This window comes from Xenopus tropicalis, chromosome 4 (assembly GCF_000004195.4).
Source record: "Xenopus tropicalis strain Nigerian chromosome 4, UCB_Xtro_10.0, whole genome shotgun sequence".
NCBI lineage: Eukaryota > Metazoa > Chordata > Amphibia > Anura > Pipidae > Xenopus > Xenopus tropicalis.
In genome coordinates, this window is record NC_030680.2 from 153,464,543 (window position 1) to 153,491,824 (window position 27,282).

A 27,282-nucleotide genomic window follows, 5' to 3' on the forward strand; every position below is an offset into this window, starting at 1 on the left:
CCTGTAACTCCCCTTCCTTGTACCTATCTAATGTATCTGCCAGTACCACTGATTCGGGGGGGGGATCCCACAACTTCCCAGCCCCCCTGTAACCCCCTTCCTTGTACCTATCTAATGTATCTGCCAGTACCACTGATTCAGGGGGGGGGGATCCCACAACTTCCCAGCCCCCCTGTAACTCCCCTTCCTTGTACCTATCTAATGTATCTGCCAGTACCACTGATTCAGGGGGGGATCCCACAACTTCCCAGCCCCCCTGTAACTCCCCTTCCTTGTACCTATCTAATGTATCTGCCAGTACCACTGATTCAGGGGGGGGATCCCACAACTTCCCAGCCCCCCCTGTAACTCCCCTTCCTTGTACCTATCTAATGTATCTGCCAGTACCACTGATTCAGGGGGGGGATCCCACAACTTCCCAGCCCCCCCTGTAACTCCCCTTCCTTGTACCTATCTAATGTATCTGCCAGTACCACTGATTCAGGGGGGGGATCCCACAACTTCCCAGCCCCCCTGTAACTCCCCTTCCTTGTACCTATCTAATGTATCTGCCAGTACCACTGATTCAGGGGGGGGATCCCACAACTTCCCAGCCCCCTGTAACTCCCTTCCTTGTACCTATCTAATGTATCTGCCAGTACCACTGATTCAGGGGGGGGATCCCACAACTTCCCAGCCCCCCCCTGTAACTCCCCTTCCTTGTACCTATCTAATGTATCTGCCAGTACCACTGATTCGGGGGGGATCCCACAACTTCCCAGCCCCCCCTGTAACTCCCCTTCCTTGTACCTATCTAATGTATCTGCCAGTACCACTGATTCAGGGGGGGGGATCCCACAACTTCCCAGCCCCCCTGTAACTCCCCTTCCTTGTACCTATCTAATGTATCTGCCAGTACCACTGATTCAGGGAGGGGGGGGGGGGGGCACAACTTCCCAGCTCCCTGGCTGTGTGCCAGTGCTGGGGGTACATGGCTGTTCAGAAGGATCTTGTGCCCATTGCAGCACTGTGATATCCCCGGGGCCATTAGTTCCGTGAAGCATTGGGGTCCCCTCTGTTAGTGCTGGGCGGTATACCGGTAAAAACCGATCACCGGTGTTTTTTTTTAAACCGATATGTATTTTCTACATACCCCCATACCGGTGTGCTTGAATACTTCCGGGTGCGCACGTGACGTCAGTGCGCACGTGACGTCAGTGCGCACGTGACGTCAGCGCGCACGTGACGTCAGCGCGCACGTGACGTCAGCGCGCACGTGACGTCAGCGCGCACGTGACGTCAGCGCGCACGTGACGTCAGCGCGCACGTGACGTCAGCGCGCACACTCTACAAAAGCGCCATCGCATTCAGAGTCGGATACCAATGTGAGCTGGTGGGGGTGCCTGGCAAGTAATTATATTTTATGTGAAGGGGATGGGGGGGTGTTATTTATGTGAAGGGGATGGGGGGGTTATACTTATGTGAAGGGGATGGGGTTGTGTTTGGGGGGGTTGTGGTGGGGTGGGGGGTTATATTTATGTGAAGGGGATGGGGGGCTGTTTGGAGTGGGGTGGGGTGGGGGGGGTGTGCGGATGGGGGTGTGTGTGCGGATGGGGGGTGTTTGGGGTGGGGGGGGTGTGTGCGGATGGGGGGTGTTTGGGGTGGGTTGGGGGGAGTGTGCGGATGGGGGGGTGTTTGGGGTGGGTTGGGGGGGGAGTGTGCGGATGGGGGGGTGTTTGGGGTGGGTTGGGGGGAGTGTGGCGGATGGGGGGGTGTTTGGGGTGGGGTTGGGGGGTGTGTGCGGATGGGGGGGTGTTTGGGGTGGGGGGGGTGCGTGCGGATGGGGGGGTGTTTGGGGTGGGGACGTGCGTGCGGATGGGGGGGTGGGGGGGCTGCGTGCGGATGGGGGGGTGGTGGGGGGTGCGGGTGGCGGGTGTTTGGGGTGGTCACCTAATCATGCATGGGGGAAAAAAAATACCGTCAAATACCGTGATACCGATATAATTTTGAAAAATACCGTGATATAAATTTTTGGTCATACCGCCCAGCACTACCCTCTGTGCATGTAAGCTGTTGGGCCGGGGCCGGTATCGGTTCATGGAAAGGAGAAGGAAGCAAAATAAGATTTTGGCCAGTGGCTGTAACTTCGGGCGTTGTCCCTAAATTGGGAATTACATCATGTGGATTCCTGACGTCTGCTCCAAATGTTCTCCTTGTACTTGACATGAAGAATGTCCCACTTGGGCAAGGGTTTCGGGAGTGTCTGTCACGCGGTGGGATTTCCTGGCTGCCCCCCCGTGTTACTGGGCTTGTTACACTGCATGGAGACATAAGCTGCCCATACCAACACACCAAGAAAAACTACCTTTTGCAGGGAGCTGCCATTGTACCAGCTTTTTGTCCATTGCTGTACCAAAGCATGCTGGGAGATGTGGGGTGAGCAGCCATTGCTGTACCAAAGCATGCTGGGAGATGTGGGGTGAGCAGCCATTGCTGTACCAAAGCATGCTGGGAGATGTGGGGTGAGCAGCCATTGCTGTACCAAAGCATGCTGGGAGATGTGGGGTGAGCAGCCATTGCTGTACCAATATGTCAATATGACCTGCTGTGCAGTATTGCATCCCCAGCGGCGCCCCCTAGTGGCTTAGTTATGAATGAGCGCATCAGCGGCCCCCACCCTGTGTATAATATATATGATGTTACTCACTCTAATCGCTTGTTCTGTTTGGCAGGGGACGTGGCAGTGAAAATCCTGAAGGTGACCAATCCAACGCCAGAGCAGCTCCAGGCATTCAGGAATGAAGTTGCTGTACTTAGGTGAGTCCTGGACGATCTGCCCAAGAGCTAACCATCTGATTGGCTCTTTCTACCTTACTGAGTGTAGCTTGGCTGGGCACCGACAACTCTCCCTGACTTTGCCACTTGCATGCTGAGCTGGTTAGCCAGGTACTGGCCCAATAATCCTATCATACTGCCGGCCTACAGAAACCTGCTATGCACGCATGTGCTACTGCCCAATTACCAAAAAGATATCAGTTGGGTAGGTCCTTCCGAGGGCCCCATTCAGGGGCCAATAAGCTGTTAATTAGGTTTACGTCTGTATGCCAGACCCCATTGCTCCATAGCAGAACAACAGGCGCTGCTGCCTCACTGCAACTCCCATAACCCCATTTCTCTCCGTATTATTATCCTGTCCCAAAGGAAAACGCGGCACGTTAACATTCTGCTTTTCATGGGCTACATGACCAAGGAGAATCTGGCCATCGTCACGCAATGGTGTGAGGGGAGCAGCCTGTACAAACATCTCCATGTCCTCGAGACCAAGTTCCAGATGTTCCAGCTCATCGACATCGCCAGGCAAACGGCACAAGGGATGGAGTAAGTACTGCCCTGTGGGGGGCACCCCTCTACTTATTGGGGGGACTAGTGAATGCTTTCTGGCTGTGAGTTTGTTATACTCGGCCATTCATGTTCAGCATCTTTGGGTGATCCCTTCCCTCTATGGGGTCCTGTATGTGTCCTGCTGGGACCTGCTGTGACTCACTAGTATAAATCTGCCTTCCTGGCCTCTCTCTGCCTGGCTGTCTGCCTTCCTGGCCTCTCTCTGCCTGTCTGTCTCTGCCTTCCTGGCCTCTCTCTGCCTGTCTGTCTCTGCCTTCCATGGCCTCTCTCTGCCTGGCTGTCTGCCTTCCTGGCCTCTCTCTGCCTGTCTGTCTCTGCCTTCCTGGCCTCTCTCTGCCTGTCTGTCTCTGCCTTCCATGGCCTCTCTCTGCCTGTCTGTCTCTGCCTTCCTGGCCTCTCTCTGCCTGTCTGTCTCTGCCTTCCTGGCCTCTCTCTGCCTGTCTGTCTCTGCCTTCCATGGCCTCTCTCTGCCTGTCTGTCTCTGCCTTCCATGGCCTCTCTCTGCCTGTCTGTCTCTGCCTTCCTGGCCTCTCTCTGCCTGTCTGTCTCTGCCTTCCTGGCCTCTCTCTGCCTGTCTGTCTCTGCCTTCCTGGCCCCTCTCTCTGCCGGTCTGTCTCTGCCTTCCTGCCCTCTCTCTGCCGGTCTGTCTCTGCCTTCCTGGCCTCTCTCTGCCGGTCTGTCTCTGCCTTCCTGGCCTCTCTCTGCCGGTCTGTCTCTGCCTTCCTGGCCTCTCTCTGCCGGTCTGTCTCTGCCTTCCTGGCCTCTCTCTGCCGGTCTGTCTCTGCCTTCCTGGCCTCTCTCTGCCGGTCTGTCTCTGCCTTCCTGGCCTCTCTCTGCCGGTCTGTCTCTGCCTTCCTGGCCTCTCTCTGCCGGTCTGTCTCTGCCTTCCTGGCCTCTCTCTCCTTGCCCAGTTAACCTGCTGTAGCTTAGAACTGAAAATTCAATGGAAAATGGCAAAATAATGGTTGTTTTAGAATTGTGCAACTTGGGAAACTCTAGGCTCGTTACAGGCAGTGTAATTACCGGCAGTGGGATAGCGCTCGTTACAGGCAGTGTAATTACCGGCAGAATCTCTCCTTACAGCATTTGTCTCATTGTCTCTCTGCTTGTCTTTCAGTTACCTCCATGCAAAGAATATTATCCACCGGGACATGAAATCCAACAGTATCCTTTCTGCCCTCTGTGCCAGGCTGAGCCCCAGGCCCCCCCCCTGCCTGTGCCCTGCACCCTACCCACCTACCCACAGTTGTTTCATTTGTTGCTAAAGTGTGTGTGTGTATATCTGTATATTGGGAGCGGTATTGTGTGTATATACTATATACTGTATAATGTAGTGGGGGGTCCCTAAGCGCAGGTAACTGACAGCAGCACAGAGCATGTGCTGGGAATCGGCAGAAAAGAAAATGGGGGGCTACTTGGGGCATCATCTGGGGCATAGATCTCCCCAGCTAAAGGGGGGTGGGGGAACATTGGCTGCTGTTGGTGGGAATAGTTGCAGTTGGTCACCTTTAACATGTAATCACATTTGAATTAATCCTGCGGGCCCCCCTTATAGATATTTTATCAGGGAGCAGGTAATTCTTGGGTGCTGTGGGGCAGGATGGGGGAGCAGTTGTTTGGTGCCTGGGGGGCAGTTACTTTCTGCTTATGTACTTGGGTACCATGATATCCCGCTCGGAGCCAGTAATGACTCCTGTGACTGGGCATTGGTCACTGTGCAGCATGTGACCTTGTCAGAGCTCAGTTGTGGGCCTTGATTCGCTGGACAGATATCTTTCTCCATGAGGGGTTAACCGTGAAAATCGGAGACTTTGGATTGGCCACGGTAAAGAGCAGGTGGAGCGGTTCCCAGCAGGTGGAGCAACCGACAGGCTCCATACTGTGGATGGTAAGGATGGGGCTCTGTAATACAGGGCTACTTGTGGGCAACTTGTAGGGACTGCCCGGGTACAGCTCATATGGGGGCACTGGGAGGGGCACTGGGAGGGGCTTCTGTTTTACCTGGAGCATTTAGAGAGTGGCGGTTCATTCTTTGTATCTGGCCTATGGGAGAGAGGGGGCTGAGCTGTGTCTGCCTCTGATTGGATATAGTTGCCCTGTGATGTGGCCCTTACAGGGGCAGAACAGATATTGGGCCCATTTCTACCCAATAAACACAGGATTATTTGTTCCATTTGTGTCACTGGGTTTCTGCATCTACTTTTAGGACTGAGCTTTTAGGTCACATTCATAATATGGGGCGGGGAATTGCTGGCCACGCCCCCAAGCAGATGGGCTGTCTCTCCTTTTACTTAGGGGCTGTGACGAATCAGAGGCTGCCTTTCCTTCTTGGGGGGCACAAGGTTTAAGGCACCCCCACCTGTGGATGCCATAGTTACTGTATGTTCCACTGCATTAACCACTAAATGCCCAAGGTTTGTAGTTAAACTGCCCCCTGTCTGCCCCACAGGCCCCAGAAGTGATCCGCATGCAGGACAATAACCCCTTCAGCTTCCAGTCGGACGTCTATTCCTATGGGATCGTGCTGTTTGAGCTTATGACCGGGGAGCTGCCCTACTCCCACATTAGGGACAGGGACCAGGTGAGTGACACCTACACTGTGCGCATCAAGGACTACTTGCCCTTTAATTGACTATTATAGTGCATACGGTAATAATCTCAGGCAATTTGCATTTGGCCTTTATTTTGTATTTATTGTGATTTTAGGACTTTCAGCAGCTCTCAAATTTGGAATTTTAGCAGCTGTCTGGTTGATAGGGTCAGATTTCCCCTAGCAACCAGGCAGTGATGTGACTGGGAGATGAATAAGAATAGGACTGAATGTAAAGAAAAGGTCTAAACTGGAGTCGCACAGAGCAATAGGCTTTTGGCTGCCGGGGTCAGTGACCCCTACTTGAAAGCTGGAAAGAGGCAGAAAAGGAAAGCCTTTCCAAAACTATAAAGACCAATTGAAAAGTTGCTAAGAGTGGGACCTGATCAATTACATTGTAGAAGTTTCCTTAGAGGAACACTGTACCCCCACACTGAGCCCCCAGAGCGTTTATATCATAATATGGGGCCAGTGACAGACTCCCCAAACTGCCTAACACCCATAAACATTGCCCTTGCCCCCCTGTTTTGTGCTGTGCTCCCCCAGAGATCACCTGACAGGAAGTAGTGTGGGAATAAGAGACCGATCTCTGCCCATTCATTGGCTGATGTGGCCTAGCCTGTGTGTGTGCCCTGTGAATGGTATAGTGCCCGGGGCGGACACACCAGTCTGTATGAAAATGGTTTCTTTAGATGAAGCACGGGAGTTACGTTATTTGGGGGTTTAGTTTCCCTTTAAAGGTCAACTGCCCCCTTCAAGGTTCCTTTTAAAAGGAAACATTTAATTTAGGAACTCCCAGCACCCCTGATGGATTCCTAATGTATTACTTGTTCAGGAGGCTTCTGGCTCTGCTTGCTGAGAAGCACCCCCTACCTACCTACCTACCTACCCTTCCTGGATACGACTTACCCCTCTCCTGTGCCACTGCTCACAGCCCAGTAACTTCTTTCCTTTGCTCTTAGATAATATTTCTGGTTGGACGAGGAGGGACGGTCCCCGACCTGAGTAAGCTCTACAAGAACTGCCCCAAGGCAATGAAGCGTCTCGTGGCCGATTGTATCAAAAAAATGCGGGAGGAGCGCCCCCTATTCCCTCAGGTGAGGTGCATAGACCTGCATTGCTCTATTGTACAGTGCCCCCCAATGTCTGGGTACTGTATCTGTAACCTTGTTATGGGCTAAGGGGGCCCAGCCTGAAGGCCAGTTAGGGGGGGATTTGGGGTGAGTGGGTATTTGTGCCCTGGGTACCCCTGGAACTATAGCGGGGTGACTGTTACCCCAATGTTTCTATATATCTGTAACCTTGTTATGGGCTAAGGGGGCCCAGCCTGAAGGCCAGTTAGGGGGGGATTTGGGGTGAGTGCTTATTTGTGCCCTGGGTACCCCTGGAACTATAGCGGGGTGACTGTTACCCCAATGTTTCTATATATCTGTAACCTTGTTATGGGCTAAGGGGGCCCAGCCTGAAGGCCAGTTAGGGGGGATTTGGGGTGAGTGCTTATTTGTGCCCTGGGTACCCTGGAACTATAGCGGGGTGACTGTTACCCCAATGTTTCTATATATCTGTAACCTTGTTATGGGCTAAGGGGGCCCAGCCTGAAGGCCAGTTAGGGGGGGATTTGGGGTGAGTGCTGTGCCCTGGGTACCCCTGGAACTATAGCGGGGTGACTGTTACCCCAATGTTTCTATATATCTGTAACCTTGTTATGGGCTAAGGGGGCCCAGCCTGAAGGCCAGTTAGGGGGGGATTTGGGGTGAGTGCTTATTTGTGCCCTGGGTACCCCTGGAACTATAGCGGGGTGACTGTTACCCCAATGTTTCTATATATCTGTAACCTTGTTATGGGCTAAGGGGGCCCAGCCTGAAGGCCAGTTAGGGGGGGATTTGGGGTGAGTGCTTATTTGTGCCCTGGGTACCCCTGGAACTATAGCGGGGTGACCGTTACCCCAATGTTCACTGCCAGAAGGCTAGCTATGTTCATATGATGTGCCAGGCTATAGGTGGCAGTGCCACACAGTATAACATGGCAATATATTTATTTTCTGTGCCAGATCCTCTCATCTATTGAGCTGTTACAACACTCGTTACCCAAAATCAATCGCAGCGCTTCGGAGCCGTCGTTACACCGCGCCGCACACACAGAGGACATCAATTCCTGCACACTGACTTCCACCCGGCTGGCAGTTTTCTGAGGGGACAGTTGCTGTGACTGTGGCACCATCACCAAATTCTCCCCCCACGCCAAGTGCTTTATCCCAAAGGGGAGATTGTCCAGTGTGTCAGGCAGGGGCCCCTGAGCCCCAGGATATCGCCACTGTGCTTCCAGTCTCACTGTGTGACACCCCATCATAAACTGCTGCCCCCCTGTGGGTTGGCCTCCCAGCTCCTATAGTCACTGCGCAATAATCTCGGCCCCCGGAGCTTCCAGACCTGGAATTTTCTTCATTTCTGAAATCCCAGATGAACTCGGGGGGGGGGGAATTTTCTCTGTGGCAGAAGCAGCGCTGGGGGTGGGTGTGGAATGGCCTGGGGGGTCCTTAATAGACTTGATTTGCACATCAGTTCATGTACGGGCGGGGGGGTCCCTGTGTTCCTATACAGCAGCGGCACAATGGGAATTGGGTTTGGTTCCGTCTATCGCAGGAAAGCCCTGGAGGTCTCTGTGCCCAGTGGGGACGTTGGTGCAGAACCCGGCGGGGGGCCCAATACACCAATGTACATACAAGGTCCGACTGAGATCCCAGATGCGCACTATAAGGGGAATCGGAGTGATACCGTTTGTTATTATATGATTTGGGTTTTAATTGGTTCTTTTACTGCTTCTCAGCAGCTGCCTCTATTGGCTGATTTGCCTTTTTGTTATAAATTAAATGCGTCTTACATTTTATTTACATTCTGTTTCCCGTCATCCAGCTGGGGGGGGCACAGGGCAGGCTGTGAGAGGGGTTTGGCTATAGTGGGGTACCCCAGTAGTGCCGGGCTGGGAGGTGCCAACATACCTGTGCAGAACATTAGCCAAGTAAGCACGGGCAGAGAGTCTGGTTACAGGAGAAAATATAAAGTGGATAATGTACCCCCTACTGTAAATGATAAGGATATTAGCAGTCACTGAGGGGTTCTGTGCCCCCCATATAAAGGCACAAGGCTGCAGGCTGAGTTATACAGGGAACTCTGAGTATCACTCATGTATTATAAGGGATAATGTACCACCCCCTCCCTCCCCCCCCCCAACCATAGAGGAGCGGTGTCTCGGTTTCTAAGACCATTGGAAATGTGTTTTCTGATGGTCTTAGGCGACCCCTGTGAAAGGGTCATTCTACCCCCAAAGGAGTCCCGACCCCCAGGTTGAGAACCGCTGTTCTAAGGGCAGTCAGGTTATGGGGTTCCCTACCAAGAGAGGGGGAATGAGTGATACATTGGGGGTGGGGAGGAAAGGGGATCTCACCATCAGCATAGGAAGGGGCTCCTTACTGTAAGGGCAGTCAGGTTATGGGATTCCCTACCAAGAGAGGGGGAATAAGTGATACATTGGGGGTGGGGAGGAAAGGGGATCTCACCATCAGCATAGGAAGGGGTTCCTTACTGTAAGGGCAGTCAGGTTATGGGATTCCTTACCAAGAGAGGGGGAATGAGTGATACATTGGGGGTGGGGAGGAAAGGGGATCTCACCATCAGCATAGGAAGGGGCTCCTTACTGTAAGGGCAGTCAGGTTATGGGGTTCCCTACCCAGAGAGGGGGAATGAGTGATACATTGGGGGTGGGGAGGAAAGGGGATCTCACCATCAGCATAGGAAGGGGTTCCTTACTGTAAGGGCAGTCAGGTTATGGGATTCCTTACCAAGAGAGGGGGAATGAGTGATACATTGGGGGTGGGGAGGAAAGGGGATCTCACCATCAGCATAGGAAGGGGTTCCTTACTGTAAGGGCAGTCAGGTTATGGGATTCCCTACCAAGAGAGGGGGAATGAGTGATACATTGGGGGTGGGGAGGAAAGGGGATCTCACCATCAGCATAGGAAGGGGTTCCTTACTGTAAGGGCAGTCAGGTTATGGGATTCCTTACCAAGAGAGGGGGAATGAGTGATACATTGGGGGTGGGGAGGAAAGGGGATCTCACCATCAGCATAGGAAGGGGCTCCTTACTGTAAGGGCAGTCAGGTTATGGGATTCCCTACCAAGAGAGGGGGAATGAGTGATACATTGGGGGTGGGGAGGAAAGGGGATCTCACCATCAGCATAGGAAGGGGTTCCTTACTGTAAGGGCAGTCAGGTTATGGGATTCCTTACCAAGAGAGGGGGAATGAGTGATACATTGGGGGTGGGGAGGAAAGGGGATCTCACCATCAGCATAGGAAGGGGTTCCTTACTGTAAGGGCAGTCAGGTTATGGGGTTCCCTACCCAGAGAGGGGGAATGAGTGATACATTGGGGGTGGGGAGGAAAGGAGATCTCACCATCAGCATAGGAAGGGGTTCCTTACTGTAAGGGCAGTCAGGTTATGGGGTTCCCTACCCAGAGAGGGGGAATGAGTGATACATTGGGGGTGGGGAGGAAAGGGGATCTTTATAAAGAGAAATGGGGATCCTCAATCTAGTGTTTGAGTATAATAGCCCCCACCCCAGGGCAGTAACATTAAGATCCAATGCAGATCACATGACACTTCCCATGAGGCAGTGGGCCCCAGAGCTGACATGAAGGCAAGGGTAAGGCAGAAGGGTGGGTACCAGTGTTGGCCCATACGGTTGCAGCTGAGACTGAATGTGGGGGGGGGGAGAACCAATGTATTTGCAGTAGGACAGAGGGTGAGGGACCCCCCCCCACCTCATGGGGCCCCTCTGTACAGACAGACAGAACAAGAGACAGTCCCAGACATCAGGTTTATTGTTGTGCAAACGGGTCACTAATGATTCCGGCCGGGGGGGCTCAGTTAGAGGCTGCGGGGGGTTCCTCACCGACTCCGGACAGGTGCATAAAGAGCTCCCCCAGTTCCGCCACCTCATCCTCTGCATCAGGGAGGTTCCGCTGCTCCCGCTCCTCAATGAAGTCCCACAGCCGCACCGAATTGAGAAACTGCAAGGAGGCAACAGGATGTCTTATGGATGGCTCCTCCCCCAGGCAGCTAATGCTATACACAGGGTAACCCCACCCCCTCCCCAGGCAGCCAATGCTATACACAGGGTAACCCCACCCCCCAGCCAATGCTATATACAGGGTAACCCCACCCCCCAACCAATGCTATATACAGGGTAACCCCACCCCCCAGCCAATGCTATACACAGGGTAACCCCACCCCCTCCCCAGGCAGCCAATGCTATACACAGGGTAACCCCACCCCCTCCCCAGGCAGCCAATGCTATACACAGGGTAACCCCACCCCCTCCCCAGGCAGCCAATGCTATACCCCCCACAGGAAGGTTCGGTACCCCCACACAGCGCCTCTTACCCTCACGGTGCCTTCGGACCCAAGCTGCTTCCGTGGTTTCTCAGGTTCTGCCCTCGTCCCATCAGGGTAGGCGTGTAAGTAAAGGCATTTGCCCCCAAATGGGCACGTTCCCCGCCCCTGATCAAAGTATTTACAGGCTTTTTTCCTGGAACAGAAGGGATGGGGGGTCCTCCGGTTATTCCTATACAATGTGAGGGGGGGGGTTCTCTGGGACCTGAGCCTCATTCAATGACCCCCCAGCACTATGGCAGCACCAAGACACTGCTGCAGGAGGGGAGGGGCGGGGGGAATGTGTGCCAAGTCAGTGTGGCGATAGGGTGGGCTGAATACTGGGGGTCAGCCTGGCACAGCTGGGGGGGCATCAGCCCCCAGAGACACAGGAAGGCCCTAAATACCACAGAGGGGCAGAGTGGGCACAATGTGTGTTTGTGGGGGGGCCACTCACCCCATTCCCTGCTTAAAGGCCTCAATCAGCTCAAACTTCTTGCTTTGGTCTTCGACCCAATAGGCGCTGGGGATGACGAACTCGGAGATGACGCGGCACTCTGGGCACGACCTGCAATACAGGAGTCAGTGAGCCGGGCACGGGGGGGGGGCACACCCCTCCTACCCCCCCAACCTGAGGGCCCACAGGCTCCACCCCCTTCTCCGGGTCAGGATTTGCCCCTGTGCCCCACACAGTGCCAGCTCTCCTCCTGCTGATTTAAAGGGGAACTGTCACTGTGAGAGAGAAATCACATTTAACCCTTTGTGTACCCCTCATTCCCAGGATTCTGAGAAGCTTCTCTAACGGAGCTGTGCCCTCACTGGGTGCCAGTGGAGCACCAGCCCCCCCCCCCCCGGGTCAGAATTAGCCCCGTGCCCCACACAGTGCCAGCTCTCCTCCTGCTGATTTAAAGGGGAACTGTCACTGTGAGAGAGAAATCACATTTAACCCTTTGTGTACCCCTCATTCCCAGGATTCTGAGAAGCTTCTCTAACGGAGCTGTGCCCTCACTGGGTGCCAGTGGAGCACCAGCCCCCCCCGGTCAGAATTTGCCCCGTGCCCCACACAGTGCCAGCTCTCCTCCTGCTGATTTAAAGGGGAACTGTCACTGTGAGAGAGAAATCACATTTAACCCTTTGTGTACCCCTCATTTCCAGGATTCTGAGAAGCTTCTCTAACGAAGCTGTGCCCTCACTGGGTGCCAGTGGAGCACCAGCCCCCCCCCCCCCCCCCGGGTCAGAATTAGCCCCGTGCCCCACACAGTGCCAGCTCTCCTGCTGTTGATTTAAAGGGGAACTGTCACTGTGAGAGAGAAATCACATTTAACCCTTTGTGTACCCTTTCATTCCCAGGATTCTGAGGAGCCTCTCTAACTGACCCCTGCCCTCACTGGGTGCCAGTGGAGCACCAGCCCCCCAGCCGTGGCCACACCTACCTACCTACCTGTGAGGGCAGCACTCACTTGATGACAGGATTCTCGAACTGGCGGGCACATCTCCACTGGCGGATACATGCCAGGCAGTAGGTGTGGTGGCAGTTGGAGAGGATGCCGAAGCGCCGCTCGGAGGGCGACTGTTTGTCGTAGACGCGCTCCATGCAGATGCTGCACACCTTGCCCTCACTGGCCTGGAAGGCAAACGCTCTCTCCATGTCCCGCTCGAAGTTGGCCATGCACAGCTGGCGGGAGAGAGGCAGATGAGGCACCCGTGCCAACCCCAACCCCCCCCCCCCCCCCGTGCCCCACAACAAACCGCCACTCACCTTCTCGTGGTGCCCCCTCTGCTCCTGGTCGTACGGATGCAGGACCTGGAGGCCGCAGATCTCGCACACGTTGCCATGGATATAGGGGCAGCTCTCGCCATAGTGACAGCCACCGGCCTGGGCAAAAGGGCACAACTGCTGGGGGGCATCAGGATAGGCGCTGGGGATTGGGGTCTCATCCAGTCCGGTGCAGATGGCTTCCAGGTACGAATGGGGTTTGGCCTCCAACTCACTGACTGGGGGGTCAGCGGCGCAGCCGGGCCGGAGTGCAGGATCGGGATGAGCCTTTTCCACGGAGGCGCCGCACAGATCTAAGAGGGGAGAGGTCAGAGTGACGCGCAGCCGTAACACCCCCTTCCCATAATCCCTGCCATGGGGGCCCTTAGTCATAAGTGTGAGCCCAATGGGTCACTCCTGCGCTTGGCAAAACCAGCACCAAACAGAACCAGCATCTTCTGTGATCCTGGGACTCCATGGGCCCCTAATAACTGGGGGGTCACATGATGTACAGGCGGGGGCTGCCATATTGCTTGCCCCATCCTCTCCCCACAGAACAGACAGGTACCAGCTCAGCAGAGAACTCACCACGGTCCCTAAGTACAACGGATTTCTTCTCACGCCTCTGGGGGGCACTTTTTGTGACGGGCGCCGCAGCTTCCTGTGTGGGGAGTAATGGAGGGGTGCTCTCTAACGGCGCCGGCGCCATCTCTTGGGGAGGGTAAAACACGGATCCGTTACACGGCTTGACATGATCATACCTGGAAAAGGGGCGGCACCAGTGAGAGTTTACACACACAAACACATGGAGGCGGGGCAATGTTACTATGTGACAAAGCCCCGCCCCCTGGCAATCTGAGCCTATTGGATCAGTAAGAGAGACCATTGCAATGTGAGAGAAGGGGGTTCAGGTATTTGCTGATCCAATAGACAGTATAAACCCAATAACCCAGTGCTGAGTGATACCCGCCACCACTATAGACTCCCTACCTGCAGCGGGCTCCGTACGCACACTGGCCCCTCTGGTAAAAGCGGCAGACAGTGGAGGGTTTGCTTGTGGCCAAGTCATGAGAGAAGAGGCAGCGGCCCCCCTCCCTGCACACACCATGTAGGAAATACCTGCAGGGAGACAAGATACCCCGTAACCATGGAGATGCCAACAGATCCACCCACTGTACAGGGCCCTTATGTGCACCCCCACATACCCCTCACCTGTTCTACTGCAGCCCCATAGGTTGATAGTGGTAAGAGGCGGTACTGCAACTATTCATTCTGCCATTGCCTGAAGCCCCTCCCAGGAACAGCAGCGCCCTTACATGGGTATAGAGGCTCCTCCTCTGTCTAAGGGAAACACTATGGCACCCCCTACCCATATGTATAAATACAAATATACAGAGAAGGAATGTTCTGGGCACACAATAAGCTGTACCCCCATACTGTACTGTCTAAGGGAAACACTATGGCACCTCCTACCCATATGTATAAATACAAATATACAGAGAGGGAATGTTCTGGGCACACAATAAGCTGTACCCCCATACTGTACTGTCTAAGGGAAACACTATGGCACCCCCTACCCATATGTATAAATACAAATATACAGAGAAGGAATGTTCTGGGCACACAATAAGCTGTACCCCCATACTGTACTGTCTAAGGGAAACACTATGGCACCTCCTACCCATATGTATAAATACAAATATACAGAGAGGGAATGTTCTGGGCACACAATAAGCTGTACCCCCATACTGTACTGTCTAAGGGAAACACTATGGCACCTCCCTACCCATATGTATAAATACAAATATACAGAGAAGGAATGTTCTGGGCACACAATAAGCTGTACCCCCATACTGTACTGTCTAAGGGAAACACTATGGCACCCCCTACCCATATGTATAAATACAAATATACAGAGAAGGAATGTTCTGGGCACACAATAAGCTGTACCCCCATACTGTACTGTCTAAGGGAAACACTATGGCACCCCCTACCCATATGTATAAATACAAATATACAGAGAGGGAATGTTCTGGGCACACAATAAGCTGTACCCCCATACTGTACTGTCTAAGGGAAACACTATGGCACCCCCTACCCATATGTATAAATACAAATATACAGAGAAGGAATGTTCTGGGCACACAATAAGCCCCACCCCCATACTGTACTGTCTAAGGGAAACACTATGGCACCCCCTACCCATATGTATAAATACAAATATACAGAGAAGGAATGTTCTGGGCACACAATAAGCCCCACCCCCATACTGTACTGTCTAAGGGAAACACTATGGCACCCCCTACCCATATGTATAAATACAAATATACAGAGAAGGAATGTTCTGGGCACACAATAAGCTGTACCCCCATACTGTACTGTCTAAGGGAAACACTATGGCACCTCCTACCCATATGTATAAATACAAATATACAGAGAAGGAATGTTCTGGGCACACAATAAGCTGTACCCCCATACTGTACTGTCTAAGGGAAACACTATGGCACCCCCTACCCATATGTATAAATACAAATATACAGAGAGGGAATGTTCTGGGCACACAATAAGCTGTACCCCCATACTGTACTGTCTAAGGGAAACACTATGGCACCCCCTACCCATATGTATAAATACAAATATACAGAGAGGGAATGTTCTGGGCACACAATAAGCTGTACCCCCATACTGTACTGTCTAAGGGAAACACTATGGCACCCCCTACCCATATGTATAAATACAAATATACAGAGAGGGAATGTTCTGGGCACACAATAAGCTGTACCCCCATACTGTACTGTCTAAGGGAAACACTATGGCACCCCCTACCCATATGTATAAATACAAATATACAGAGAGGGAATGTTCTGGGCACACAATAAGCTGTACCCCCATACTGTACTGTCTAAGGGAAACACTATGGCACCCCCTACCCATATGTATAAATACAAATATACAGAGAGGGAATGTTCTGGGCACACAATAAGCTGTGTTAGCCCATTACTAAAGGAATACAACAAACACACGTGACCCCGCGCCTAGCCCTGCCCACCTGCACGTCACATGTTTGGTGTTCATGGCGGCGCTTTAGCTTCTCCTTTAGCTCGGAAGCCCCTGAGTCCCTCTGACCGACGTCTCCTCCGGTTCTGGTATCACCCGCGGTGCAGCTGCCTGAGCAACACAACCGGAAACATCGATTCGCGCTTCAGTTCCGGATTTCGGGCAAAGTTTAGTCCTCCCTTTCGTCATTTCCGGCTCCCTCCGGGCCAATGGGAGAGCGATGTAATTGTAGCGTTGGTAGGAATGGCGCTTAGTGTCATGTGACGCGTCCCTGCCAATGGGCTGCCGGTATTACCCGGGCCGTGTAGTAATGGGGTTCATACCCCCAGGGCCCTGGCATTGCCCCTTACAGACTGACCGTGTGGGGGCAAGGGGCAGATCCGGGGAACCCTCCGCCAGGGGAGCGGCCCTCAGATACTTCTGTGCAGTTAGTGACAAACCTAGGGGCTTCTCATTGGCTGCAGTGTCTCCTCCCACAGCAGCACCGACTGGATAGAATTACAGGCAGCAGCGGCCCCAGGGAACATGCACCGGGAGCTGCTGAAATTCAGCCACTGTGGGTGGGACATTTACTGCCCCTGTGTGCCCCAGCAGTGCCCTGTGTGTGGGGAGGCGGCAGTCAGCTCCTGGCGGCTGGAGGAGGCCCCTGTCAGTATCCCCAGCCCCCTAGTGAGTGGCCACAGCCAGCCCTGCTCCTTTGTACTGAGGCCTACATGGGGCAACTTCCTGGGGTGAGTGCTGTGTGGGGAGGGATATACCCCAGGGGGGGGTTATAGTGGGACTGGGTGAGTGCTGTGTGGGGAGGGTTATACCCCAGGGGGGGTTATAGTGGGACTGGGGTGAGTGCTGTGTGGGGAGGGTTATACCCCAGGGGGGGTTATAGTGGGACTGGGGTGAGTGCTGTGTGGGGAGGGATATACCCCAGGGGGGGTTATAGTGGGACTGGGGTGAGTGCTGTGTGGGGAGGGATATACCCCAGGAGGGGTTATAGTGGGACTGGGGTGAGTGCTGTGTGGGGAGGGATATACCCCAGGGGGGGTTATAGTGGGACTGGGGTGAGTGCTGTGTGGGGAGGGATATACCCCAGGGGGGTTATAGTGGGACTGGGGTGAGTGCTGTGTGGGGAGGGATATACCCAGGGGGGGTTATAGTGGGACTGGGGTGAGTGCTGTGTGGGGAGGGATATACCCCAGGAGGGGTTATAGTGGGACTGGGGTGAGTGCTGTGTGGGGAGGGATATACCCCAGGGGAGGGGTTATAGTGGGACTGGGGTGAGTGCTGTGTGGGGAGGGATATACCCCAGGAGGGGTTATAGTGGGACTGGGGTGAGTGCTGTGTGGGGAGGGATATACCCCAGGGGGGGGGGTTATAGTGGGACTGGGGTGAGTGCTGTGTGGGGAGGGATATACCCCAGGGGGAGGGGTTATAGTGGGACTGGGGTGAGTGCTGTGTGGGGAGGGATATACCCCAGGGGGGTTATAGTGGGACTGGGGTGAGTGCTGTGTGGGGAGGGATATACCCCAGGGGGGGTTATAGTGGGACTGGGGTGAGTGCTGTGTGGGGAGGGATATACCCCAGGGGGGGTTATAGTGGGACTGGGGTGAGTGCTGTGTGGGGAGGGATATACCCCAGGGGGGGTTATAGTGGGACTGGGGTGAGTGCTGTGTGGGGAGGGATATACCCAGGGGGGGTTATAGTGGGACTGGGGTGAGTGCTGTGTGGGGAGGGATATACCCCAGGGGGGGTTATAGTGGGACTGGGGTGAGTGCTGTGTGGGGAGGGATATACCCCAGGGGGGGGGGGGGGGGTTATAGTGGGACTGGGGTGAGTGCTGTGTGGGGAGGGATATACCCCAGGGGGAGGGGTTATAGTGGGACTGGGGTGAGTGCTGTGTGGGGAGGGATATACCCCAGGGGGGGTTATAGTGGGACTGGGGTGAGTGCTGTGTGGGGAGGGATATACCCCAGGGGGGGTTATAGTGGGACTGGGGTGAGTGCTGTGTGGGGAGGGATATACCCCAGGGGGGGTTATAGTGGGACTGGGGTGAGTGCTGTGTGGGGAGGGATATACCCCAGGGGGGGTTATAGTGGGACTGGGGTGAGTGCTGTGTGGGGAGGGATATACCCAGGGGGGGTTATAGTGGGACTGGGGTGAGTGCTGTGTGGGGAGGGATATACCCCAGGGGGGGTTATAGTGGGACTGGGGTGAGTGCTGTGTGGGGAGGGATATACCCAGGGGGGTTATAGTGGGACTGGGGTGAGTGCTGTGTGGGGAGGGATATACCCCAGGGGGGGTTATAGTGGGACTGGGGTGAGTGCTGTGTGGGGAGGGATATACCCCAGGGGGGGGGGGGGGTTATAGTGGGACTGGGGTGAGTGCTGTGTGGGGAGGGATATACCCCAGGGGGAGGGGTTATAGTGGGACTGGGGTGAGTGCTGTGTGGGGAGGGATATACCCCAGGGGGGGTTATAGTGGGACTGGGGTGAGTGCTGTGTGGGGAGGGATATACCCCAGGGGGGGTTATAGTGGGACTGGGGTGAGTGCTGTGTGGGGAGGGATATACCCCAGGGGGGTTATAGTGGGACTGGGGTGAGTGCTGTGTGGGGAGGGATATACCCCAGGGGGGGTTATAGTGGGACTGGGGTGAGTGCTGTGTGGGGAGGGATATACCCCAGGGGGGATTATAGTGGGACTGGGGTGAGTGCTGTGTGGGGAGGGATATACCCAGGGAGGGTTATAGTGGGACTGGGGTGAGTGCTGTGTGGGGAGGGATATACCCCAGGGGGGGGTTATAGTGGGACTGGGGTGAGTGCTGTGTGGGGAGGGATATACCCCAGGGGGGGTTATAGTGGGACTGGGGTGAGTGCTGTGTGGGGAGGGATATACCCCAGGAGGGGTTATAGTGGGACTGGGGTGAGTGGCTGTGTGGGGAGGGATATACCCCAGGGGGGGGGGTTATAGTGGGACTGGGGTGAGTGCTGTGTGGGGAGGGATATACCCCAGGGGGAGGGGTTATAGTGGGACTGGGGTGAGTGCTGTGTGGGGAGGGATATACCCCAGGGGGGGTTATAGTGGGACTGGGGTGAGTGCTGTGTGGGGAGGGATATACCCCAGGGGGGGTTATAGTGGGACTGGGGTGAGTGCTGTGTGGGGAGGGATATACCCCAGGGGGGGTTATAGTGGGACTGGGGTGAGTGCTGTGTGGGGAGGGATATACCCCAGGGGGGGTTATAGTGGGACTGGGGTGAGTGCTGTGTGGGGAGGGATATACCCCAGGGGGGGGGGGGGGGGGGTTATAGTGGGACTGGGGTGAGTGCTGTGTGGGGAGGGATATACCCCAGGGGGAGGGGTTATAGTGGGACTGGGGTGAGTGCTGTGTGGGGAGGGATATACCCCAGGGGGGGTTATAGTGGGACTGGGGTGAGTGCTGTGTGGGGAGGGATATACCCCAGGGGGGGTTATAGTGGGACTGGGGTGAGTGCTGTGTGGGGAGGGATATACCCCAGGGGGGGTTATAGTGGGACTGGGGTGAGTGCTGTGTGGGGAGGGATATACCCCAGGGGGGGTTATAGTGGGACTGGGGTGAGTGCTGTGTGGGGAGGGATATACCCAGGGGGGGTTATAGTGGGACTGGGGGTGAGTGCTGTGTGGGGAGGGATATACCCCAGGGGGGGTTATAGTGGGACTGGGGTGAGTGCTGTGTGGGGAGGATATACCCCAGGGGGGGGGGGGGGGTTATAGTGGGACTGGGGTGAGTGCTGTGTGGGGAGGGATATACCCCAGGGGAGGGGTTATAGTGGGACTGGGGTGAGTGCTGTGTGGGGAGGATATACCCCAGGGGGGGTTATAGTGGGACTGGGGTGAGTGCTGTGTGGGGAGGGATATACCCCAGGGGGGTTATAGTGGGACTGGGGTGAGTGCTGTGTGGGGAGGGATATACCCCAGGGGGGGTTATAGTGGGACTGGGGTGAGTGCTGTGTGGGGAGGGATATACCCAGGGGGGATTATAGTGGGACTGGGGTGAGTGCTGTGTGGGGAGGGATATACCCAGGGAGGGTTATAGTGGGACTGGGGTGAGTGCTGTGTGGGGAGGGATATACCCCAGGGGGGGTTATAGTGGGACTGGGGTGAGTGCTGTGTGGGGAGGGATATACCCCAGGGAGGGTTATAGTGGGACTGGGGTGAGTGCTGTGTGGGGAGGGATATACCCCAGGGGGGTTATAGTGGGACTGGGGTGAGTGCTGTGTGGGGAGGGATATACCCCAGGGGGGGTTATAGTGGGACTGGGGTGAGTGCTGTGTGGGGAGGGATATACCCCAGGGGGGGTTATAGTGGGACTGGGGTGAGTGCTGTGTGGGGAGGGATATACCCCAGGGGGGGTTATAGTGGGACTGGGGTGAGTGCTGTGTGGGGAGGGATATACCCCAGGGGGAGGGGTTATAGTGGGACTGGGGTGAGTGCTGTGTGGGGAGGGATATACCCCAGGGGGAGGGGTTATAGTGGGACTGGGGTGAGTGCTGTGTGGGGAGGGATATACCCCAGGGGGAGGGGTTATAGTGGGACTGGGGTGAGTGCTGTGTGGGGAGGGATATACCCCAGGGGGAGGGGTTATAGTGGACTGGGGTGAGTGCTGTGTGGGGAGGGATATACCCCAGGGGGGGGTTATAGTGGGACTGGGGTGAGTGCTGTGTGGGGAGGGATATACCCCAGGGGGAGGGGTTATAGTGGGACTGGGGTGAGTGCTGTGTGGGGAGGGATATACCCCAGGGGGGGGGGGGGTTATAGTGGGACTGGGGTGAGTGCTGTGTGGGGAGGGATATACCCCAGGGGGGTTATAGTGGGACTGGGGTGAGTGCTGTGTGGGGAGGGATATACCCCAGGGGGGGTTATAGTGGGGACTGGGTGAGTGCTGTGTGGGGAGGGATATACCCCAGGGGGGGTTATAGTGGGACTGGGGTGAGTGCTGTGTGGGGAGGGTTATACCCCAGGGGGGGGTTATAGTGGGACTGGGGTGAGTGCTGTGTGGGGAGGGATATACCCCAGTGGGGGGGGTTATAGTGGACTGGGGTGAGTGCTGTGTGGGGAGGGATATACCCCAGGGGGGTTATAGTGGGACTGGGTGAGTGCTGTGTGGGGAGGGATAATACCCCAGGGGGGGGGTTATAGTGGGACTGGGGGTGAGTGCTGTGTGGGGAGGGATATTACCCCAGGGGGGTTATAGTGGGACTGGGGTGAGTGGCTGTGTGGGAGGGTTATACCCCAGGGGGGTTATAGTGGGACTGGGGTGAGTGCTGTGTGGGGAGGGATATACCCCAGTGGGGGGGTTATAGTGGGACTGGGGTGAGTGCTGTGTGGGGGAGGGATATACCCCAGGGGGGGGTTATAGTGGGACTGGGGTGAGTGCTGTGTGGGGAGGGTTTATACCCCAGGGGGGTTATAGTGGGACTGGGGTGAGTGCTGTGTGGGGAGGGATATACCCCAGGGGGGGTTATAGTGGGACTGGGGTGAGTGCTGTGTGGGGAGGGATATACCCCAGGGGGGGTTATAGTGGGACTGGGGTGAGTGCTGTGTGGGGAGGGATATACCCCAGGGGGTTATAGTGGGACTGGGGTGAGTTGCTGTGTGGGGAGGGATATACCCCAGGGGGGGGGGTTATAGTGGGACTGGGGTGAGTGCTGTGTGGGGAGGGATATACCCCAGGGGAGGGCGTTATTAGGGGGACTGGGGTGAGTGCTGTGTGGGGGAGGGATATACCCCAGGGGAGGGGTTATAGTGGGATGGGGTGAGTGCTGTGTGGGGAGGGATATACCCCAGGGGGGGGTTATAGTGGGACTGGGGGTGAGTGCTGGTGTGGGGAGGGATATACCCCAGGGGAGGGGTTATAGTGGGACTGGGGTGAGTGCTGTGTGGGGAGGGATATACCCCAGGGGAGGGGTTATAGTGGGACTGGGGTGAGTGCTGTGTGGGGAGGGATATACCCCAGGGGAGGGGTTATAGTGGGACTGGGGTGAGTGCTGTGTGGGGAGGGATATACCCCAGGGGGGGTTATAGTGGGACTGGGGGTGAGTGCTGTGTGGGGAGGGATATACCCCAGGGGGGGGGTTATAGTGGGACTGGGGTGAGTGCTGTGTGGGGAGGGATATACCCCAGGGGAGGGGTTATAGTGGGACTGGGGTGAGTGCTGTGTGGGGAGGGATATACCCAGGGGAGGGGTTATAGTGGGACTGGGGTGAGTGCTGTGTGGGGAGGGATATTACCCCAGGGGAGGGGTTATAGTGGGACTGGGGTGAGTTGCTGTGTGGGGAGGGATATACCCCAGGGGGGTTATAGTGGGACTGGGGTGAGTGCTGTGTGGGGAGGGATATACCCCAGGGGGGGGGTTATAGTGGGACTGGGGTGAGTGCTGTGTGGGGAGGGATATACCCCAGGGAGGGGTTATAGTGGGACTGGGGTGAGTGCTGTGTGGGGAGGGATTATACCCCAGGGAGGGTTATAGTGGGACTGGGGTGAGTGCTGTGTGGGGAGGGATATACCCCAGGGAGGGGTATAGTGGGACTGGGGTGAGTGCTGTGTGGGGAGGGATATACCCCCAGGGGGGTTATAGTGGGACTGGGGTGAGTGCTGTGTGGGGAGGGATATACCCCAGGGGGGGGGGTTATAGTGGGACTGGGGTGAGTGCTGTGTGGGGAGGGATATACCCCAGTGGGGGTTGTAGTGGGACTGGGGTTACCTGGCATCAGTCTCACCATAGCAACAACATGCCCCTTGCACTTACATACACAGCCAATCACAATGAGCCTGGCATAACATGTGATGGGTGACCCCACCCAGTGCCATTGCCCCTCATTCCCGGGGTAGTTACTAATGCTGGGGAGTATTAATACTGCTCTTTTTTTCTTTTAGGGAGTACGATGGCAGCGCAGACCTCCATGTTGGAATCTCCAGCTCTACAGGTGCATCCACTTCCTTGTCCTGTAACTGGCACCTTATATACCCTGCTCTGTGATGTCATCACTTATAATCAGTGATTAATGATGTCACATGACTCACTGAAACTTGCGTACTGTATTAAATAAAGTACCCCCTGTTTAGAAGTCACCTTCCATGTCCTGTATAACAGCATTCAGCCTGCAGCCTTGTGCCTTTATATGGGGGGCACAGAACCCCTCAGTGACTGCTAATATCCTTATCATTTACAGTAGGGGGTACATTATCCCTTATAATACATGAGTGATACTCAGAGTTCCCTGTATAACTCAGCCTGCAGCCTTGTGCCTTTATATGGGCACAGAACCCCTCAGTGACTGCTAATATCCTTATCATTTACAGTAGGGGGTACATTATCCCTTATAATACATGAGTGATACTCAGAGTTCCCTGTATAACTCAGCCTGCAGCCTTGTGCCTTTATATGGGGGGCACAGAACCCCTCAGTGACTGCTAATATCCTTATCATTTACAGTAGGGGTGCAGTGTGCCCCACTGTATTCTAGACAAGCCATGGGTCACAGGGCACAGAGGCAGCCATTACTGTGACTCATTAGGGGGTACAGCACACATGGGCACCCTGGCTTGTAGGCACGCCTATACCTGGCAGGGGGGTTCCCTATGGCTCTGGCTAATGCCCCATGTCCCCCCCTACAGGCACCGTGTATCACTACAATGAGAGCGGCGTTCATAAGGATTCCGTGGGCTGGGAGCAGAGTGTGAGCGTCCCCCTTGTACCCGCGCACCAACATGCCCTCCTGCACCAGTGGGATTCTTATTTAGAAGAGTTCTCGGCAGCAGATAACTGGCGCCCACACAGGTACCCCCTGGGGATGAGCCAATCACAGCCAGTCAGTGCCCAGTTGGGCCAGATAATTCATTAGTGTATGTATTAATAACAGGAGAGGTAAAGTGCAGCACAGTGAAATACAGGGGAGTTTATTGCCCGGTACCCATGTGACTGTCTCTGCTTCCTTTGCACGGGGGAGTGTATTTCCTGGTACCCATGTGACTGTCTCTGCTTCCTTTGCACGGGGGAGTGTATTTCCCGGTACCCATGTGACTGTCTCTGCTTCCTTTGCACGGGGGAGTGTATTTCCCGGTACCCATGTGACTGTCTCTGCTTCCTTTGCACGGGGGAGTGTATTTCCTGGTACCCATGTGACTGTCTCTGCTTCCTTTGCACGGGGGAGTGTATTTCCTGGTACCCATGTGACTGTCTCTGCTTCCTTTGCACGGGGGAGTGTATTTCCTGGTATCCATGTGACTGTCTCTGCTTCCTTTGCACGGGGGAGTGTATTTCCCGGTACCCATGTGACTGTCTCTGCTTCTTTGCACGGGGGAGTGTATTTCCCGGTACCCATGTGACTGTCTCTGCTTCCTTTGCACGGGGGAGTGTATTTCCCGGTACCCATGTGACTGTCTCTGCTTCCTTTGCACGGGTAGTGTATTTCCTGGTACCCATGTGACTGTCTCTGCTTCCTTTTGCACGGGGGAGTGTATTTCCTGGTACCCATGTGACTGTCTCTGCTTCCTTTGCACGGGGGAGTGTATTTCCTTGGTACCCATGTGACTGTCTCTGCCTCTTTGCACGGGGGAGTGTATTTCCTGGTACCCATGTGACTGTCTCTGCTTCCTTTGCACGGGGAGTGTATTTCCTGGTACCCATGTGACTGTCTCTGCTTCCTTTGCACGGGGGAGTGTATTTCCCGGTACCCGTGTGACTGTCTCTGCTTCCTTTGCACGGGGGAGTGTATTTCTTGGTACCCGTGTGACTGTCTCTGCTTCCTTTGCACGGGGGAGTGTATTTCTTGGTACCCATGTGACTGTCTCTGCTTCCTTTGCACGGGGGAGTGTATTTCCCGGTACCCGTGTGACTGTCTCTGCTTCCTTTGCAACGGGGGAGTGTATTTCCCGGTACCCGTGTGACTGTCTCTGCTTCCTTTGCACGGGGGAGTGTATTTCCCGGTACCCGTGTGACTGTCTCTGCTTCCTTTGCACGGGGGAGTGTATTTCCCGGTACCCGTGTGACTGTCTCTGCTTCCTTTGCACGGGGGAGTGTTATTTCCTGGTACCCATGTGACTGTCTCTGCTTCCTTTGCACGGGGGAGTGTATTTCCCGGTACCCGTGTGACTGTCTCTGCTTCCTTTGCACGGGGGAGTGTATTTCCTGGTACCCATGTGACTGTCTCTGCTTCCTTTGCACGGGGGAGTGTATTTCCTGGTACCCATGTGACTGTCTCTGCTTCCTTTGCACGGGGGAGTGTATTTCCTGGTACCCATGTGACTGTCTCTGTTTCCTTTGCACGGGGGAGTGTATTTCCTGGTACCCATGTGACTGTCTCTGCCTCTTTGCACGGGGGAGTGTATTTCCTGGTACCCATGTGACTGTCTCTGCTTCCTTTGCACGGGGGAGTGTATTTCCTGGTACCCATGTGACTGTCTCTGCTTCCTTTGCACGGGGGAGTGTATTTCCCGGTACCCGTGTGACTGTCTCTGCTTCCTTTGCACGGGGGAGTGTATTTCTTGGTACCCGTGTGACTGTCTCTGCTTCCTTTGCACGGGGGAGTGTATTTCTTGGTACCCATGTGACTGTCTCTGCTTCCTTTGCACGGGGGAGTGTATTTCCCGGTACCCGTGTGACTGTCTCTGCTTCCTTTGCACGGGGGAGTGTATTTCCCGGTACCCGTGTGACTGTCTCTGCTTCCTTTGCACGGGGGAGTGTATTTCCCGGTACCCGTGTGACTGTCTCTGCTTCCTTTGCACGGGGGAGTGTATTTCCCGGTACCCGTGTGACTGTCTCTGCTTCCTTTGCACGGGGGAGTGTATTTCCTGGTACCCATGTGACTGTCTCTGCTTCCTTTGCACGGGGGAGTGTATTTCCCGGTACCTATGTGACTGTCTCTGCTTCCTTTGCATGGGGGAGTGTATTTCCTGGTACCCATGTGACTGTCTCTGCTTCCTTTGCACGGGGGAGTGTATTTCCTGGTACCCATGTGACTGTCTCTGCTTCCTTTGCACGGGGGAGTGTATTTCCCGGTACCCATGTGACTGTCTCTGCTTCCTTTGCATGGGGGAGTGTATTTCCTGGTACTCATTCATTCTTGAGACAAGCCCAATATGTCAGAACCCAGTCTGTTACTGTGTAGTTTACAGCGCTGCTGCCTGGCAAGGCCTTAGTTGCTAGGAGACTCTGGCTGGGAGAGGATGACAGTGATTATGGGTTTAACCCTTTCTGTACCATTATGCAGATTAACTGAATGTTCCCATTTAACCCCGCACTCCCCCGAATGGGAGAGAATCAGGGCCCAATGATGGAATTTCTGTTACAGGTACCAGGAAGCGGATCAGAACTGTTACACCTTCGCCCTGACCTTCATCAACCGGGTTCTGCTGGTGCAGGAGAAGGAACCGTTCAGCAAGGAGGAGTTTACTGCCAGGTACGTTCTGCCCCGGACCCGCCGCCTCTCCAAGTACCTGTCCATCTGGCGCCAGATCTCCCTCACCGGCTTCTGCATCCTGCCCACTCACTGCCCATAGGCCGGGGTGGCACTGGGGCAATTCTGCCTGGAATCAGCCTCTGTCTCTCTGCGAGGGAACCACAGGGCGGAGTCTGGGGACCAAAGGGCGGAGTCTGGGGATCATCATCTCATAGGCGTCTCCCTAACAGGGTACATGAGACTGCATGCAGCCAATCCGCAGATGCCCCAAGCAGGGAGGATATTTGCCCCCTCGCCCGGAATAGGAACCATTTGCACAGTTAATTTGTCCAGATCAGTGTTCATAGGAGAATGAGCCCCACTTCTGTCCCTGTAATCGTGATCATGTGACCCCATCATTATATTTATTGTGCCCCTAAAATAAAGTGATTTTAAAACTTGTCACTCATTCATCCATTGCCCATTGCGCACCAGTCACAGGATATTTATAGTGTATCAATGTACCTCAAAGCAGAGTAACTATCAGCGGGGGTGGTGCCGATCACCATCAGCGGGGGTGGTGCCTATGGTATGGGGGGGAGCAGGCAGGGCAGCTGTAGGCACATACTGTATAAGACAGATAGGGGGCGCTGTGGGTATATA

General features: G+C 55.0%; 3 protein-coding genes across 4 annotated transcripts in view; 2 read left to right on the forward strand and 1 right to left on the reverse strand.

Moving 5' to 3' along the window:
* raf1 (Raf-1 proto-oncogene, serine/threonine kinase) overlaps positions 1 to 8,861 on the forward strand; it is a 41,881-nt gene extending 33,020 nt beyond the window's left edge. Inside the window, exons 12-18 of one of the 2 annotated variants that reach the window (XM_031900112.1) lie at positions 2,712 to 2,796; positions 3,181 to 3,357; positions 4,499 to 4,545; positions 5,151 to 5,269; positions 5,831 to 5,962; positions 6,934 to 7,068; positions 8,022 to 8,861. In XM_031900112.1, the coding sequence (XP_031755972.1) occupies positions 2,712 to 2,796; positions 3,181 to 3,357; positions 4,499 to 4,545; positions 5,151 to 5,269; positions 5,831 to 5,962; positions 6,934 to 7,068; positions 8,022 to 8,162 (836 nt within the window). In that variant the 3' untranslated portion in view covers positions 8,163 to 8,861. 2 annotated transcript variants of the gene reach the window in all.
* A 1,971-nt stretch (positions 8,862 to 10,832) lies between these two features.
* mkrn2 (makorin ring finger protein 2) lies at positions 10,833 to 16,331 on the reverse strand. Its single transcript, NM_001005447.1, is given in 8 exon segments — positions 10,833 to 11,039; positions 11,413 to 11,557; positions 11,858 to 11,968; positions 12,861 to 13,075; positions 13,160 to 13,470; positions 13,745 to 13,917; positions 14,147 to 14,275; positions 16,206 to 16,331. Coding segments are annotated over 8 exon segments (1,257 nt in total). The 5' UTR covers positions 16,232 to 16,331; the 3' UTR covers positions 10,833 to 10,892.
* A 202-nt stretch (positions 16,332 to 16,533) lies between these two features.
* mkrn2os (uncharacterized LOC100125093) lies at positions 16,534 to 27,081 on the forward strand. Its single transcript, NM_001103004.1, is given in 4 exon segments — positions 16,534 to 16,944; positions 23,117 to 23,166; positions 23,858 to 24,020; positions 26,533 to 27,081. Coding segments are annotated over 4 exon segments (627 nt in total). The 5' UTR covers positions 16,534 to 16,738; the 3' UTR covers positions 26,741 to 27,081.
* The last annotated feature ends 201 nt before the right edge of the window (positions 27,082 to 27,282 follow it).